At 44.5% G+C, this 18,703-nt stretch overlaps 1 protein-coding gene across 1 annotated transcript in view; it reads left to right on the top strand.

Moving 5' to 3' along the window:
* LOC141112571 (deoxyribodipyrimidine photo-lyase-like) overlaps positions 1–17,295 on the top strand; it is a 37,695-nt gene extending 20,400 nt beyond the window's left edge. The window contains exons 6-8 of the mRNA XM_073605504.1: positions 2,159–2,353; positions 11,853–12,078; positions 16,672–17,295. Of these exons, the coding sequence (XP_073461605.1) occupies positions 2,159–2,353; positions 11,853–12,078; positions 16,672–17,213 (963 nt within the window). The 3' untranslated portion in view covers positions 17,214–17,295. The remainder of the gene's footprint in view (positions 1–2,158; positions 2,354–11,852; positions 12,079–16,671) is intronic.
* Positions 17,296–18,703: the final 1,408 nt, after the last annotated feature.

The following is an 18,703-nucleotide window of genomic DNA, read 5'->3' as shown; positions in this document are numbered from 1 at the left end:
AACCAATTGCCCTCAGAAGTCCCCTAATTAGTAAATAGAGTCTACCTGTGTGTAATTTAATCTCAGTATAAATACAGCAGTTCTATGAAGCCCTCAGAGGTTTGTTAGAGAATCTTAGTGAACAAACGGCATCATGAAGACCAAGGAACACACCACACAGGTCAGGGATAAAGTTGTGGAGAAGTTTAAAGCAGGGTTTGGTTATGAAAAAAAAATATCCCAAGCTTTGAACATCTCATTCAGCATTGTTTAATCCATCATCCAAAAATTGAAAGAGTATGGCACAACTGCAAACCTACCAAGACATGGCCGTTCACCTAAACACAGCATTAATCAGCATTAATCAGAGAAGCAGCCAAGAGGCCCATGGTAACTTTGGAGGATCTGCAGAGATCCACAGCTCAGGTGGGAGAATCTGTCCACAGGACAACTATTAGTTGTGCACTCCACAAATCTGGCCTTTATGGAAGAGTGGCAAGAAGAAAGCCATAAGAAGTCCCATTTGTAGTTTGCGAGAAGCCATGTGGAGGACACAGCAAACATGCAAGAAGGTGCTCTGGTCAGATGAGAACAAAATTTAACTTTTTGGCCTAAAAGCAAAACGCTATGTGTGACGGAAAACTAACACTGCACATCACCCTGAACACACCATCCCCACTGTGAAACATGGTGGTGGCAGCATCATGTTGTGGGGATGCTTTTCTTCAGCAGGGACAGGAAAGCTGGTCAGAGTTGATGGGAAGATGGATGGAGCCAAATACAGGACAATCTTAGAAGAAAACTTTTCACATATCTATCTGTAACAAAAAATCTGAAAACCATTCATCATTTTCCTTCCACTTCTTCCACACAAAATTATGTGGCACTTTGTGTTGGTTTATCACATAAAATCCCAATAAAATACATTTACGTTCTTGGTTGTAATATGACCAAATGTAAAAAATTTCAAGGGGTATGAATACTTTTTCAAGGCACTGTATATATAAAGTGTGTGTGTGTGTGTGTGTATCGCGGCCGAATTTGGGACTGACATGCGGGAGTGAAATCGTGCTCAGCTGCACTCGCACGACTTCATTCCCGCAACTCAGTGTGAACCTGGGCTTAAAGTAGAACTGAAGACAAAAAAAAGCAGAGGAAGAAACTTTTAAAACCATGGCATAAACAAGGCAAACTCGGAGATACAGTAAGTGCAGAGTTGCACATTATGGCGAGTGCTCCTGACACATCCTAGCCCTCCTCGCAACCACCACCTCCGCTTCTCCAGCTCAGTCCTGTCACTCCGCACCCCGGGGTTCTTGCCGTCGCACCCGGGCGGGCAGCGCTGTGACAGACCGGCATCTCCTCCTCCTCTGCATCTCGGTGGCTTCCACCGTGCATCTCCTCCCCCCTCCTCCTAGGCGTCCAACAGAATCACCTGTCCTTTCAGCCAATCGGGTGACGGGTCTCACGACCCGCTTCCTGATTGGCCGGGAGGAGGATCAGTGTGAGAATAGCGAATATTCATTCTCTATTGTCGTACAACTAGGTGGGCTTGGAGCGCAGTGCTCTGCGCCCTGAGCCCACCCTTTTTTTAAGCCTATTAGAGCCTCTGGCTCTAATCACGTGCTTAAAAAAAAAAAAATAAAAACACCCCCCCACATTGGAATCCATGCATCCATCGCCCCTAATGTAGATTAGGGGCCAGACACATGGATAGGGAGGTAGCGCCCCTAATGGAGGGGCTGCCACTGCTGGAATAGTTGTTAGTTTAATAATAAAACAAGTTTAGTCACCCCAGAACCTCTGGATAACCGGACAAATCCAGAAAGTATGAATGAAAGTATTCAGATCAGCCATGCATCTCCAGCATCTCGAAGGGGTAGAGGGGGTAAATTCTGTGCAATTCATATTCTATGAATAAGTTTAAATTGAATTGATCAGTCCTTAGTGGAGACATGGGATAATCCCCGATGTCCTCACTACCAAGCACTGGGACATCCTCATGCCATCTAGCTAGCAACCCATCCATACCATTGTGGATAGAGGGCAGCAGGGCATGCCAGAATCTTTTCGATCTGTTTTTATTCCCTCTTATAGTTCTTTTAATTCACAGACTTGGCTGTATAGCTGTATTATTGCTTTACATTTCTCGGTGATAAAATCATTTTTATTATTCCAGAGTCAGCGCTGGAGCAGTGATCGGAGCCATCTACGAGCCTGGCAGAAAGGGATGACTGGATACCCTCTGGTAGATGCTGCCATGAGAGAACTCTGGCTTACCGGTTGGATGTGCAATTACTCCAGACATGTAGTGGCCTCTTTCCTTGTGGCTTATCTTCACTTACATTGGATCCATGGATACAGATGGTTTCAGGTAATTAGGGGTAACCATTATCATTGAACCATTAGTGCCTTTGATAAATGCATATTCTAACCACTTCTCTGCTGTACGTTTATAAATGTCCTCGAATGGGATGGGCGATATTTGGGTCATAGCTGCAGCTGTAGCAATGATTGAGATATCATTTTTTTATGGCCAGCGATCCTGCACAAAATAAAAGTAGTCGAAGTGGCTAAACAAATTCACACCACTCCAGGCATGCATTCCCATAATCTACGAGCTGCGGGATTATGTTTACAGGGAGCAGAAGGGGGTGTTTCGGTTCTTTGTTTACCTGGCCGATAACGGCCAGTAAAGCAACTGATCAGACCAATCTGTGTCTGATCAGCTGCATTGGAGGCCAGAGGAGAGATCTGAGGTCTAATAAACCCCAGATCTCTCTATAAAAAGGACCTGTCATGGCTCATGCTATTACAAGGGATGTTGTTCATCCCTTGTAATAGCCATAAAGATGATTAAATGAAAAAACAAAGTTAAAGGTACAGTGTTAAAAAAGCAGTAAACCTTTTTAAAGCACCCCCATTCTTACGTGCTCACGAGCGAATGCGTACGTAGGTCTCGCACATGTAAACAGCATTCGCACCACACATGTGAGAAATCGCCGCGAACGTCGGAGCGAGAGCAATAATGTGTGTGTGTGTGTGTGTGTGTGTGTACTGTAAGCTTGTAACTTGTAAAGGCTTTTAAAGCGTTGCCTATAGAGATTTTTAGGTACCGTAATTTGGCACCATTCCACGGACAGGCGCAATTTTAATGCATGACATGTTTGGGTTCTATTTACATGGCATAACATCATCTTTTATATTTATTGGGCAATATTGTGTTTTTGTGCATTAAAATTCATGAAAGGGTATTTTTTTTCCCAACAATTGTGTGACATAAAAATATGCAACGTCCACCATTTTGTTCTCTAGGGCCTCTGCTTCAAAAAAAAATACAGCTCACCCCCACCAGCTTGGCCAATTTAAGCAGATTAGATCATCTTTTTTGCCTTTTCATTCCACAAAAATTAAGACCAGAACTACATGGGTGAACAAGATGTTGGTGTTCTATCAGATACCCGCTACTCATCGGAAAGCCGCTACCCGGCCTACTGCGCATGCGCGATGTGCAGCCGAAGTGATGTTGCCTCGTGGCCATCTTGATACACCTGCAATCGTTCGCAGTAAGCCTAGAGTTAGAAGCCTGCAAGCGGACATCCTTATACACCCACTGGAGTCTTGCTTTTCACAGTTATTTTTAACAGTAAACTGAGCTTATATAGTGAAATCCAGCATTTAGAAGTCCGTAACACTGGGGGTTATTTACAAAAGGCAAATATGCTTTGCACTGCAAGTGCACTTGGAAGTGCAGTCGCTCTAAATCTAAGGGGTAAATCAGAAATGAGGGGAAGCTCTGCTAATTTTATCATCCAATCATGTGCAAGCTAAAATGCTATTTTTTTTATTTTCCTTGCATGTCCCCCTCGGATCAACAGCGACTTTACTTCCAAGTGCACTTGCAGTGCAAAGTGGATTTGCCTTTAGTAAATAACCCCCACTGTTTTGATGTTGAATTTTAAAAGCAGCGGCAAGGGGGCGTGTCCAAAATGGCGACAGGAGAGGAAGCTCTGTAACTGAGCTCCAGGAGTCTGGCCGATTATATCCTGCTTTTTCCCAGTGCTTAGGCTGTAATTGGGCTGTGGACAGCGGAGGCTCCGGGACATGCCCAGCGGTAAATCCTGCCGTTCCTAGTCAGCAGCGGCTTCCCTGGATAGAGCTAGAACCAGAGGGCAGGCCGCCATCACCGCGCACATGGCGTCTCAAACAGAGGCCTCAGATTCCTCCCCTGCCACGGTGGCAGACATTGCGGCTGCCATGCAGACAATTGCCACTGGCCAAGTGGCACTTATGGGTAAAATAGACCAACTGCAGACCAATGTGGACTTTATCCGCCGGGACCTGGACTCCTTCCGTGGCCGGGTGGTGGAGGTGGAGCAGCGGGTCTCTGCAGTGGGGGATACCATTAGGGAACACACTGAGGACCTGCATACCCTGAAACTTAAAGTGGAAACCCTGGAAAGTCGCGCTGAAGATGCTGAGAACCGAAATAGGCGCAATAATCTGCGGATCATCGGCCTCCCGGAGGGAGCAGAAGGTACTAACCCAACTGCGTTTACAGAGCACCTCCTCGCGGTGCCTTTGCCTAGGACTCGCTTCTCCCCCTTCTTCACTGTAGAGAGGGCCATTTGCATGCCTGCTGCAAGAGGCCCTCAGGGCTCCCCACCCCACACGTTTATTTTCAAGCTGCTGCACTTCAAAGACTGGGACATGGTATTGTGGGAAGCCAGGGAGTTAAAGTAAGAAAATGCTAAACTTATAATTTTCCCTGACTACTCTGTGGAGACCCAGCACCAATCCAAGTCGTTTGATTCAGTGCAGGCCAAATTGCGTGCAAAGGGCCTCATATAGCATGCGATTTCCAGCTAGATTGCAGGTGGAGGATGGGAGACGGTTCTTCACCTCCCCCGAGGAGACCTCCTCCTGGATAGAGACGGTCCGCCGGCAGTAGGGAACACCTCTCCTTTTCTTTTCCTTTTGGAGGCTTCTCTTATCGAGCTCTTGGGTGGTCAGGCTGCCTGTTTACACTACTGACCTACCTGCGGGGCCTGCTTTTTTATGCTGTTACCTGCCACTATGAATGCATCCTAAAGTTTCTTTGCAGAGCGCCCCAAGAGTGCTGTGTTGAATGCCCCCCTGGCCTTGCTGCACAGTTTGCGTCCTACTCCCTTGGATCTTTGTTCTAATTGCAACCTGTTCTGTTCTATTGCCTAGTGCCTGAGGAAGGGGATGCAACATATTGCACTGTCCTGACCTGTTCTCTATGTTGCCCTGGAGTCCCCCTGGGTTGCACTAATGGCACTCTGCCTGCTATGTGGCATATTCACCTGCTTTATGGAACTGTACTGTGTTTGCAAGTGGAAGCATTGGCTGGTATCCACAGCTTGCATATTACTGTTATTGGTTCACTATAGTTTCTGTAACACCAAGTTTGTGCCCCCAGCGTCTGCTGGTAAACTGCACTGGCTCTGATATCCAGACTCCTCTATCCAGTCTATGTACTGTGCTCCAGAGGACCGGGCTCCGGTGCCCTCTTGCACATCGTGCCCCCACATGGGCATATTGCCATTTTATGTTTTGGGACATGGGCCTCCTCTAGTTGGGTTGGTGGGGTTAATTTTGTTTTGTGTTTTATAGTTTTTACATATACATGCTAATACGTGTCAGTACGCCTTTTGCAATATATATCTACTATTCTGTCAGGGGAATCCTGTAGCCCTGTTACTGTATGGTGGTGTGGTGGGTGGCCAACCTGTGGCTCTGTAGCCAGGGTTCGCTCCGCAATTACTCTTCATATAGGTATTATTATAAGACCCTATGTCTATCTGTAAAATAGTGTCCTGGAACACCAGGGGCTTAAACTCAAAAATAAAAAGATCGCTGGTGTTTCAGTTCCTGCAGTGACAGTCTCCCCATATCTGTATACTCCAGGAGACTCACCTGATTGGGGGGAAACTTCTGAGCCTTAGGAGGCCTTGGGTTGGTCACTCATATCACTCCACTTATTCTAACTTCTTGCGAGGGGTTAGCATATTGATCCGTAAATCATTGCCCTTTAGTCTGCTGGCACTGGATGTAGATCCTGGGGGTCGCTATGTCATTCATGCAACTATAGTGAATCTAGAAATTGTTATTGTATGTAACCCCCCCCCCCCGCCTCAGTTGCCTTCCTGTATCAGCTAGTGTCCAGGCTCTTGCAGTATGCCACGGATATTTGGGGACTTTAATATGGTCCCGGATCCTGAGATGGACAGATTATCCCAGGCGTCCGGCTCTGCTACTAAATTGTTGGCCTGGGCGGAAGCCTTTAATTTCACAGATGTCTGGAGGTGGAGACACCCCAAGCGGAGGGCGTATACCTAATTAATTCTGGAGAATGTTCTGTAGGTCGCAGAGTGGCATTTCCGAACAAGGGGAGAGGAGTGGTCGTCTGTTGGCCTGGCTGTCGCAGGAGCACTCCTCTCTGGTGTCTATTTCCTGTATTCAGTCCTCCACTGGGAGCATCCTAACAGATCCAACACAGATTAACGCCCGGTTTGCCTCATACTATCAGGAACTGTATAGCCCCAGGGTAGGGTACACGGAAGGGGAAATGCCACTCTGCGACCTATAGAACATTTTTCAGAATTGATCTAGTGTACTCCGGGGGGTCTTTCCTCTCCAGGCTTTGGGATGTTACTATTCTGCCTAGGGGTATATCTGACAATGCTCCTATCTCCCTACAGCTGGGGTTGACTTTCCCTCCATCAGAGGGCCTGTGGTGCCTCTCTAGATTTTTGGTTATACTCGAAAGTGAATATGTCATGCAAGGCAGATACAGTATGAGCACATTCTGGAAGGCACAGGATCGCTCTGTCCCTATTATCCCTGTCACTTGGTATGCATTTAAGGCTTTTATGAGGGGTAGTTTTCAGGAACACATCGGAAGGGTCCTTAGGGGGGGCTCGCAAAGAACTACAGGAGGCTGAAGCTAAGGCTGTGGCCTTAGAGGCAGTTTATGTTAGGGATGGGGATCCCCAGGTCTACTCCTCTCTTTAGGCAGCCCTGAGGGATGTATCCCTTATCCGTATCTCCACCACTAAAATTCACCTGCTCCACCAGAGCCAGAGGATTTTCGAACAAGGGGAGAGGAGTGGTCGTCTGTTGGTCTGGCTGTCGCGGGAGCACTCCTCTCTGGTGTCTATTTCCTGTATTCAGTCCTCCACTGGGAGCATCCTAACAGATCCAACACAGATTAACGCCCCCTTTGCCTCATACTATCAGGGGGGCACTGGGGAGCTACAGTTCATTGAGGGAACCATGAATGCCAACATGTACTGTGACATACTGAAGCAGAGCATGAGAGCATGATCCCCTCCCTTCGGAGACTGAGCCGCAGGGCAGTATTCCAACCTAACAACCCTAAACACACCTACAAGATGACCACTGCCTTGCTAAAGAAGCTGAGGGTAAAGGTGATGGACTGGCCAAGCATGTCTCCAGACCTAAACCCTATTGAGCATCTGAGAGCTATCCTCAAGCAGAAGGTGGAAGAGCGCAAGGTCTGTAACATCCACCAGCTCTATAATGTCATCATGGAGGAGTGGAAGAGGACTCCAGTGGCAACCTGTGAAGCTCTGGTGAACGCTGTGCCCAAAGTGCTGGAAAATAATGGTGGCCACACAAAATATTGACACTTTGGTGTACGTTCATCAAACAGAGACAATTTATCTATTTATCTAATTTCAGTTCTCGGCAGTTCTCAGAGAAAAATCTTCTCCTCTGGCACCCTGTTTATGAAGCGGAGAACATTTGTTCCCAGAAGTAGAACAGAGGAGTGTTTGTACTATGCATGTACAGCGGCTTGCGAAAGTATTCGGCCCCCTTGAACTTTTCAACCTTTTGCCACATTTCAGGCTTCAAACATAAAAATATAAAATTTTTATTTTTTGTGAAGAATCACCAACAAGTGGGACACAATTGTGAAGTGGAACGAAATCTTTTGGATTTTTGAAACTTTTTTAACTAATAAAAAAATGAAAAGTGGGGCGTGCAAAATTTATTCGGCCCCCTTGCGTTAATACTTTGTAGAGCCACCTTTTGCTGCGATTACAGCTGCAAGTCGCTTGGGGTATGTCTCTATCAGTTTTGCACATCAAGAGACTGAAATTCTTGCCCATTGTTCCTTGCAAAACAGCTCGAGCTCAGTGAGGTTGGATGGAAAGCGTTTGTGAACAGCAGTTTTCAGCTCTTTCCACAGATTCTCGATTGGATTCAGGTCTGGACTTTGACTTGGCCATTCTAACACCTGGATACGTTTATTTGTGAACCATTCCTTTGTAGATTTTGCTGTATGTTTGGGATCATTGTCTTGTTGGAAGATAAATCTCCGTCCCAGTTTCAGGTCTTTTGCAGACTCCAACAGGTTTTCATCCAGAATGGTCCTGTATTTGGCTGCATCCATCTTCCCCTCAATTTTAACCATCTTCCCTGTCCCTGCTGAAGAAAAGCAGGCCCAAACCATGATGCTGCCACCACCATGTTTGACAGTGGGGATGGTGTGTTGAGTGTGATGAGCTGTGTTGCTTTTACACCAAACATATCGTTTTGCATTGTGGCCAAAAAGTTCGATTTTGGTTTCATCGGACCAGAGCACCTTCTTCCACATGTTTGGTGTGTCTCCCAGGTGGCTTGTGGCAAACTTTAGACGAGACTTTTTATGGATATCTTTGAGAAATGGCTTTCTTCTTGCCACTCTTCCATAAAGGCCAGATTTGTGCCGTGTACGACTGATTGTTGTCCTATGGACAGACTCTCCCACCTCAGCTGTAGTTCTCTGCAGTTCATCCAGAGTGATCATGGGCCTCTTGGCTGCATCTCTGATCAGTCTTCTCCTTGTCTGAGCTGAAAGTTTAGAGGGACAGCCAGTTCTTGGTAGATTTGCAGTGGTCTGATACTCCTTCCATTTCAAAATGATCGCTTGCACAGTGCTCCTTGGGATGTTTAAAGCTTGAGAAATCTTTTTGTATCCAAATCCGGCTTTAAACTTCTCCACAACAGTATTACGGACCTGCCTGGTGTGTTCCTTGGTCTTCATGATGCTCTCTGCACTTTCAACAGAACCCTGAGACTATCACAGAGCAGGTGCATTTATACAGAGACTTGATTACACACAGGTGGATTCTATTTATCACCATCAGTCATTTAGGACAACATTGGATCATTCAGAGATCCTCGCTGAACTTCTGGAGTGAGTTTGCTGCACTGAAAGTAAAGGGGCCGAATAGTTTTGCACGCACCACTTTTCAGTTTTTTAATTGCTAAAAAAGTTTAAAATATCCAATAGATTTCGTTCCACTTCACAATTGTGTCCCACTTGTTGGTGATTCTTCACAAAAAATAAAAATTTTATATCTTTATGTTTGAAGCCTTAAATGTGGCAAAAGGTTGAAAAGTTCAAGGGGGCCGAATACTTTCGCAAGCCACTGTGTATGTGTGTGTATATATATATATATATATATATATATATATATATATATATATATGTATGTGTGTGTGTGTGTGTGTGTGTGTGTGTGTGTGTGTGTGTGTGTGTGTGTGTGTGTGTATACTATCTCAGTCTTTAAAGCGGTTGTATTTATATCTATATATACACACACACACACACACACACACACAAATTATATATTCCCCTCGCAATGAGCCGCTGACTGCAGCGGCGCATGCGCACAGGGGATTCTCGGCTAACACCCTGGCAAACTCCGGAGCTTGCCGGACAGAAGTCTCCCGCGCGCATGCGCGGGAGTGACGACATCGCGGCTCCGGCCACTCACAGCGCCGGAGCCGCGATAACCGGAAGACACGCCGAGGGGAAATGTCAGCTCCCTCGGCGTGGACAGGGTGAGATGCCGGCGCCTCGTTCTAAGTAGCTCATTATGCCTTTTCCCTTGCAGGTGTGGAAAAAAAAAAAACCCAGTGGGTATACAACCGCTTTAAGCTTTGATATCAGGAAGAAAGAAGCCTCCTTCCTCACCCCACAGCAGCTTCTCACCCATATTCTCCACCTCTGGGCTGGAGAATCTGGGACGGAGATATTGTACAGAGATGGCCAGTGAGATCTTCAGATCTCACCTTTTATAAACTGGTCATCTGTGTAAGGGCAAGTTCACACTGCTGCAGTGCAATTTTGATCCGATTTGCATTGCGAATTTTTTATGTGTTCTTGCGATTCTACTGCAAATTTTGCAGTCTATGGAGCTGAATTCGCATCGCACATGGATCAAACTTGGACAGGACCATTTTTTTACGCAGCTTACATTCACAATGCAATGATGTGATCGGCACTCATGGAAAACAATGTTATTAAAATGACTTGCGAATTTGAGCGATCGCAGCGGCTCTAATTCGCAATAGAATTCGCAGCAGTGTGAACCGGCCCTAAAAGTGAATGACAGAAGGGTGTGTCCGTTGATAAGAAGTGAAGAACATGTTCCCCACTCCTCATCTCGGCTTCATAAACAGGTGTGCCAGAGAGATCAGCCGTGATCATCAGGATCTCGGCTCTTTGTTTGTTTGGGCCCAATTTGGTCACTTTCACTTAGGGGTGTACTCACTTTTGTTGCCAGCGGTTTAGACATTAATGGCTGTGTGTTGAGTTATTTTGAGATGACAGCAAATTTACACTGTTATACAAGCTGTACACTCACTACTTTACATTGTAGTAAAGTGTCATTTCTTCAGTGTTGTCACATGAAAAGATATAATAAAATATTTACAAAAATGTGAGGGGTGTACTCACTTTTCTGGGATTCTGTGTATGTATTATTATATATAATTAGCCAATTTTTAGTAAAATATAAAATTGTAAACAGATATAAAACACGTCAAGCGTTAACATTAGGTGTAGACGTGAAAAGGCAACAAAATTTTTGCTAAGCAACACTTTAAAAGCCCCTACAGTTCATCAGTTTAGAGTTTACTGTAAATAATGGCCCTAGAAATACTGTTCTCACTCCAGTCTATGTGGAGATATCTAATATGTGTAATGCATTGAACGTTTTTGTAGGCAGGTGCCTCCATCGTGTGTAACATACTGTATGTGAGTAAGTGGGGGAATAATTGGCTTTAAAAATATTTTGCATGTTTTTAAGTGCTTAGATGTAACTTTCATTTTTTAAAGTAGGTTTTTTTTTTTAACCTAATTTTTTTGCTACGCTGTGACATGCTTAACTTTTTTGCTGTGACAGACTCTTTAGTGAGCTAACAGGGGTGTATTAAAGCCCTTATGCCCCCCCTGCCCCCCACTGAAGCTAATGGAGCACAGATGGCCAGATAAAGGGACAGCTAAAACCAGAAGTGCCAAAATCCTTGTTTCTGGGTTTTTACTAATTGAGGGAGATCAGCAAAAAGATGTTTGCTGGTCTCCCTCTACCTGGTGACACTTGCCATACTAGTCCCAGGCCTGCAGGTGGGACAGCAGCGACAACCTCCTGTTCCAGGGGTCTGTAAAAGCGATTGGCTGTACAGCCGCCAGATCACTTCCATCTGAATGTTGACAGGCAGCATGTGAGGTTTACATTCCCAACACGTGTAGCTGCTGGGGGTTTGTGTTACACCCCCTGGTTCTGCCGATGAAGGCATTTATGCCACTGGCAGTGAAAGAGTTAAAGCACAACCAATCTAGTAGTTTTAAAAGTTAAGTACTGTACATTCCAGATACATCAAAACAAAAGGACATGGAATGTTGAGCTTTCACAAGGCCATACAAAAGATAATAAAAACCAGTAAATATCGGGATTTAAATAGCATCCCAGCCAAGTACAAGAAATGAATACCAGGAAGTTCAGCTGGGCTTTAAGATAACATGTAATGAATATTTGTGATTGTGTTGCCAGGACACTCTTGTGGACGCAGATGTTGCTATCAATGCCATGATGTGGCAGAATGGGGGAATGTCCGGACTGGACCACTGGAATTTCGTCATGCATCCTGTAGATGCTGCCATGACTTGTGACCCCTACGGCTCCTATGTGAGGAAGTGGTGTCCAGAGCTGGCTGGGTTGCCTGATGAATACATTCACAAGCCTTGGAAATGTCCTCCATCCCAACTCAGACGAGCCGGTGGGTATAGAGGTTTAATCTGTCAGGTGCAGCACTTTTAATAATCTATAAATGGCTGTCATATTTTTTTTTTTTTTTCCTCTCTGATGTTTTCATTGGTTTTTATTTCCCTCTACTTTCTGCACCATCCAGTACCACACTACTCTGTGTATAATAGTGTATTGATCTGATTAGAATCTTAAAGTGGATCTAAAGGCACCAATGCCTGATTATCTGATGCCTGCGAGGTACCTCGCGAGCATCACCTTCTTTTGGGTGCCGGTCTTCAGTCGTTTTGATTGGCACGTTGTAGAATGATGTCACTTCCGCACATGCACAGGAGTGCAGCCATCCTGGCACACAGGCACTGTGCCAGAATGTAAACTGAGCTGCGCATGCACAGCTTAGTGTACGTTCTACAGAGGATTGCGAACAGGCTGGTAAGTGTGTTTTCATGCAGAAGAGACATTGAGAAAGATAAACCGCTTGTTTCCTTTTTCTATTTTGAGCTTTTAGTTCTGCTTTAAAGGATAACTAAACCCAAGAGCAAGAATGCAATATATTGCAGCTTACAGTCCTTACGGTACATTTTGTTCTGTAAAATAAGAAACTTGTCATAATTACCTGCTTCTCCTCTTCAGCCAATGCCCCTAACAGCAAGTTGCTTGCTCTGGGGGCACTGGGGCGTGCTCGTTCCTGAGCCCCCTTCTATGCGTCCATAAGAAACAGAGCTGTGACTCAGCGCCCCCCCCCCACCTCTCTCCTCACTGGCTGTGATTGACAGAAGCAGGGGCCAATGGCTCCCGCTGCTATCTCAGCCAATTGGGAATGAGAGACTTGGGAGAAGCTCTGCTCTCCTGCACATCGCTGAATCGAGAGAGAGTTCAAGTGAGTATTAGGGGAGGCTGTTGGACACAGAAGGTTTTTTTTTTTTTTTTTACCTTCATACATAGAATACATGAAGGGTAAAAAAACCTTGAGCCTTTAAAACCACTTGAAATGTGGTGGCTGCATTTTTTTTTTGTTTTTTTCTTTTCAAGCTAAGAACATTTTCATCAAGTACAGAAAATACTTGTAGACCTTGGCAGAAGAGCAGTGTTCTTGTTATTCTTGGTGCAGCTCACAGGAATTATCTTCCATCTTCTATATTCTGTAAACTACTAATTTCCTCTTTCCTTTATAATGGGGATGAATAGCTTTCACACAATTGGACCGGTCAGGCGCTCCATGTTAGTCTATGGAGCGACGGGTGTCAGCGGAGACATGTCCGCTGACATCCGACCCTGTCCGATCCGCTAAAAGCAGACGGATGGCCCTACGTCCGGATGCGTCACTGGCGGATCGCATCAGGTGAGATCTGCTGTCCGTTTACATCCGATCCCTCCATAGGCAGCAGCGGCGCCTGACAAGCCCCTCCCCGCTCAGTGAGCAGAGAGGGACCTGTAATCCACCGGCTCAGCGGAGATCAACGGAGAGATCTCCCGCTGAGCTGGCGGACCGAGGCGGGCTCCGTGGAAACGGAGTCCGTCTCGTGTGAATGAGGCCATAGACATGTTTATAGTCTTTATCAAGAGAGCAGCCTAGCGGGACAACCGTGGAGGAGTGACATAGCCACCCAGGGACAGAAAAAAAGTGTTTATTTGCAGGATTACAGAGTGAAAATAATGCAGAAGAAGCTTGAAAAATGAAAATGAATGCAGCCAACCAAACCAAGGACTTGTAAGCTGCAATATATTACATTTTTGGTTTTAGGTTTACATACACTTTTAAGGCAAACATGCCAGACTATGTACATTCCTGTTTAGCATATTGGAAAAAAAAAAGTCCATGAAGGCGAAAACATTAAATCCATGCATTCCCAAAATGGAAGGTATTCGGCTGCATCACACGGCAGCTCAAATATCTTTTCTGCAGATTTACGTGAATGTACTAGGCTGTGGCTCCCTCTGCTGGTAGCAATGATATGTTCAAGTTGCTTAGTATAAGGTAAGTATATTTTAATCCAGTAATAATAAATGTAGTGCTAAAAGTAAGAACAAAATCAAAGTAGATGATCTATAATAGTGATACTAAACATAGGGGGTTATTTACGAAAGGCAAATCCTCTTTGCACTGCAAGAGCACTTGGCAGTGCAGTCGCTCTAAAACTAAGGGGTAGATCTGAAATGAGGGGAAGCTCTGATGATTTTATCCTCCAATCATGTGCAAGCTAAAATGCTGTTTGTTTTTTTTTCCTTGCATGTTCCCCTCGGATCTACAGCGACTTTACCTCCAAGTGCACTTGCAGTGCAAAGTGGATTCTCCTTTAGTAAATAACCCCCATAGTGTCCAAAAAAATAATGTAAAACAAAAGTTCATAAGTGAAAAAGAACCCTAAAGAAGTGTCCATGAAGATAGTGTAATCCAGAATAATAAGATATGATTTCACCACGTGATCCACCACCACATAAAGTTGGGCTCTTACCAGAATGCTAGGACTACAAACGCCCAATATGTATAAGAGGTAGCAGATGTCATCCAATCACAGGATCAAAGATGCAGCAAATTCAAATGGCAATGGATAAGCAAAAACGCATTCCCATCAATGAAAAGGAGCATCCACATAGTGTAAATCCGTTTAAAACTTTATTTTTAGAACAAGGGGATTGAGGGTACTCACAATATCATTGAATAAAAAAAGGCATATCAAAATCCAAAGGCAGCAAGCAGCATGGAAGCAAAATTGGCTTGTGTACACAGCAGGATAGGCGTGGCGACGGCATGTACGTAGGCTCCGCCCCCAAATGTGTCATCACACCTAACGTCATTGGGGGCATGTACGTGCCGTTAGTAGCCACGCAGTATTTGTATGCATCCAGCAGAGGAAGACTGTGGTAAATAGCCAATCAGTACTTGAAGAGTGACTCTCAGCAGAGCCAAGCCTCATTCTCATAAATGACAATAATGCAGATCTGAACTCTAGCTTTAAAGTAACAGGTTTGCAGCAGATGCATTCTGTAGTTTGCTTCTTCACGCTCCCCTGCCACCAAAGAGAACTAAACTTCCTGTACAAGTTTCAGCTTTCTGAAAGTCAATGCTCTTACAGTATAGATATTACAGCGATAGCAAACATAGCATTGATGAAAGGAAAAAAAACAAAACATTAATAACAAAAGTAAAAGTCCATATAAAGTGACTGATGTGCTCCAATCCAACAAAAGTGCACAAGTGCTCCAAAGTTTTCAGGTGTACCGCACACCCCCTCCTGTGTCCCCACTCACCAAATGTAGTAGACCCTCAGCTTTTCAGTCTAGGGGTCACTTCAGGCTTAATAGTGATGACCAGGAATGGCAACTTGAACATCAGATCATCCAATAAATTTCCTTAGTTGAGAATACTCGGCCAGAATAATAGGTACCCAAAAATTAATGGAAAGGAACTAATAGTGAAGTACCGCTTAAAAAAGGCGTTTATTGCGTATAAAAAATGTACTTACAAGAGGTAAGATAAAACCAGACATGACAAACATGGAGCTGAAGATATTCGTTCCTTTCCTTTCCTTTCCGGGTATCTATTATTCTGGCTGAGTATTCTCAACTAAGGAAATTTATTGGATGATCTGATGTTCAAGTTGCCATTCCTGGTCATCACTATTAAGCCTGAAGTGACCCCTAGACTGAAAAGCTGAGGGTCTACTACATTTGGTGAGTGGGGACACAGGAGGGGGGTGTTGCGGTACACCTGAAATCTTTGGAGCACATCAGTCACTTTATATGGACTTTTACGTTTGTTATTAATGTTTTGTTTTTCTTCCTTTCATCAATGCTTTGTTTGCTAGTGCTGTAATATCTATATTATTATTTTGTTCAAGTGCTTAGCACTTTGTGTACAGCAGCTGCACTTATTATCACTATTTTTATTGTTTGTTTTCACTTTAGGTCAATTTTAAAAATATTTATTTGTGACACTCACAGCGCGGGTTTATATATATAGTAATATATTTGTATACAATGCTCTTACAACACCTAGACCTGAAGACTGGACGCATTGCATTGTTAGGCATACACCGTTCAAATTCAAACCGTTAAGGGGCAAGCTGAATGTACAAAGTTGATCGATCAACTTGAGTACAACCAGCCTGCTGGATTCTCTTGCGATTATTGGTAATCACTGGCTCCCCCCCCCCCCTGCTGGGAGAAGACAATTGCTGATTCCCCTGTCAGCACTGTCTGTGTTGATGGGGGAAACGTTGCAGGAAAGAAATTTGCACCGTGTATGGCCTGCCTTACAGGCAGATAGGAATGTCACATGATTACCAATCTTCTTTAAATAATATTTATTTCTATGAGCCCTGGTGCCACATTGGCCAATACACTGAACAGTGCACTGTTGTGGCTGATATCTGATCTCAGCAGCTGATAAACAGATTAGAACCTCAAAGTATTAAAACAATTGGATTAGGTTGACAGGTAGGCAAGTAGCATTTTCAAAAAGATCAGCAACAGCAGCTTACATAATTTTCTTAAAAAATCAAAATGCAATTCGGACTTGTGCATACGTATTGGGTAATGTTTACTTTTTCTCTTTGTTCCAAATTCGCTTTATGGTCTTACACGTTTTATGGTTTCTGTACAGGTATTGTATTGGGTCAGAACTATCCTCACCGCATAGTGGTGGACTTGGAGGAGAGGCGGGAACAGTCCCTCAGGGATGTGGTTGAAGTACGTCAGAAACACTCTGAATATGTAGACAAGGTGTCCGGCTCTGATATGGTGTCTGTTCCTGATCAGCTCCTGGCTTTTACCTTGGGATGTGCAGATGGAGATAATGATGATGTCATCAAAAGCAACACATGCCAGTTCCTGTTACCGGTCATCACCAGGAAGGAATTTAAATACAAGACACTCCAACCCGATACAAAAGACAATCCCTACAACACCGTGCTAAAAGGTTATGTGAGCCGCAAGCGGGACGAAACCATTGCTTATATGAATGAGCGGCATTTCACAGCCAGCACGATCAATGAAGGGGCACAGATGTACGAGAGGAGGGAGAGAACTGCCAGGATCATGGAGGGTCTTCCACAAACGAGGGACCCCAAGAACAAAAGCCGCAGAACTCCCACGAGTGACCCCTTCTCTATAGTTCCTCCAGCCTATTTTCATTTAGCTAACTAGTTCCTTCCAAACACTGCACTGCCTGCAATGGTTGGTGAACCTAGGCCTTATACTGTATTTATTAAAAATATATATTTATAAATGTGTTGTTTTTGTTTGTCAGAACTTCTTCTCTCCCCCCAAGTCTTTAGCTACATTTAGAAGTGCGGTTGTGCTCCTAATCTGCATAATTGTTCCTGATCAATGATTTAAAGTACCAAAGCCTTTGGATCAACATGCACAAGCATTTTTAAATGAAGAGCTTAGAACCCACAACTTTTATATTTTCTCTTATTGGTTTCCTGAAAATGGCCCATTATGCTTCTGTGAGACACTCTAAAAGGCTATGGGGGTTATTTACTAAAGGCAAATCCACTTTGCACTACAAGTGCACTTGAAAGTGCAGTCACTGTAGCTCTGAGGGGGACATGCAAGGAAAATAAAAAACAGCATTTTAGCTTGCACATGATTGGATTATAAAATCAGCAGAGCTTCCCCTCATTTCAGATCTCCCCCTCAGATCTACAGCGACTGCACTTCCAAGTGCACTTGCAGTGCAAAGTGGATTTGCCTTTAGTAAATCAACCCCAGAGGAGTGTCTAAAACATGAGGTGGCCCAGTGCAGACTCAGCAGTTCAGCACAGCAAGATGTACACAGAAGCCTAGAGATGCAACGGGAACACATTTACCACTTAAGGAATAGTTCCTTTATTGTCTATTGAGCGACACAAAAATGTAGATGTAGTCAAGTTGTGCTGCTGTCTACAGGAGTCTCAAACACTGGAAAAAAAAAAGAAATAAATGTAAGCCTTCTACCCCAGTATGCTCCTTTCTTTTTTGCTTGCGTCCAAGGAGGATGGATATCTTCTTTTTCAGCTTTGCTCAGAAAGGTCTAACCAATATTAGGCTAGTCTTCATTCTTTAGCCCACTACCTGCAGTTGTAGGTTGTAATCCTGTCTTTGCAGATCATAGTCCCCACAATGCTCAATTAGCATTTTAAGGCATCTGGGGTAGTCTCCTTCCCTTGTTTCTGTGCAACACCAGTCACCAGAGTGCCTCCATCCCCTGGACTACCTCCTGATCCCTCTGAACAAATAGTTCCCTATATTTGGAAACCCTGCCTTGTCTACTTCAGGCTCTTTTGAACAGCAATCCAGATATTTCAGTGCCTTCATCCTTCACACCAGGAAGGATTTGGAATTCTTTAGTGCCAGAGAGAATTGTCTCAACCCTGCATAGGACGAGGTGGAGTATCCTAGCCTTGCTCGATTGGTATTTATGAAGGGCATTACCTTGGAAACGGAATGTCCCTAACCGGTAGTGGCTGCACTAATGGAGAGGTTTACACACCTGGGCATGTTGAGGTTCTAGGCAAATAGTAAGGATTACCCCTAGTGGGCCTTGCCTCTTTGGCTTGTCAGCTGGTGGAATACCCTAATATCTTGCTGAAAGTCCTGTCTGCCTTCTTGGCTGTTTAGCAGACTTCTAATGAAGGTCCTCTAGATTCCTT

This window comes from Aquarana catesbeiana, linkage group LG11 (genome assembly GCF_042186555.1).
Source record: "Aquarana catesbeiana isolate 2022-GZ linkage group LG11, ASM4218655v1, whole genome shotgun sequence".
In the NCBI taxonomy this organism is placed as follows: Eukaryota; Metazoa; Chordata; class Amphibia; order Anura; family Ranidae; genus Aquarana; species Aquarana catesbeiana.
The sequence above is the reverse complement of the archived record's forward strand: the minus strand, read 5'-3'. Positions and strand labels throughout refer to the sequence as shown.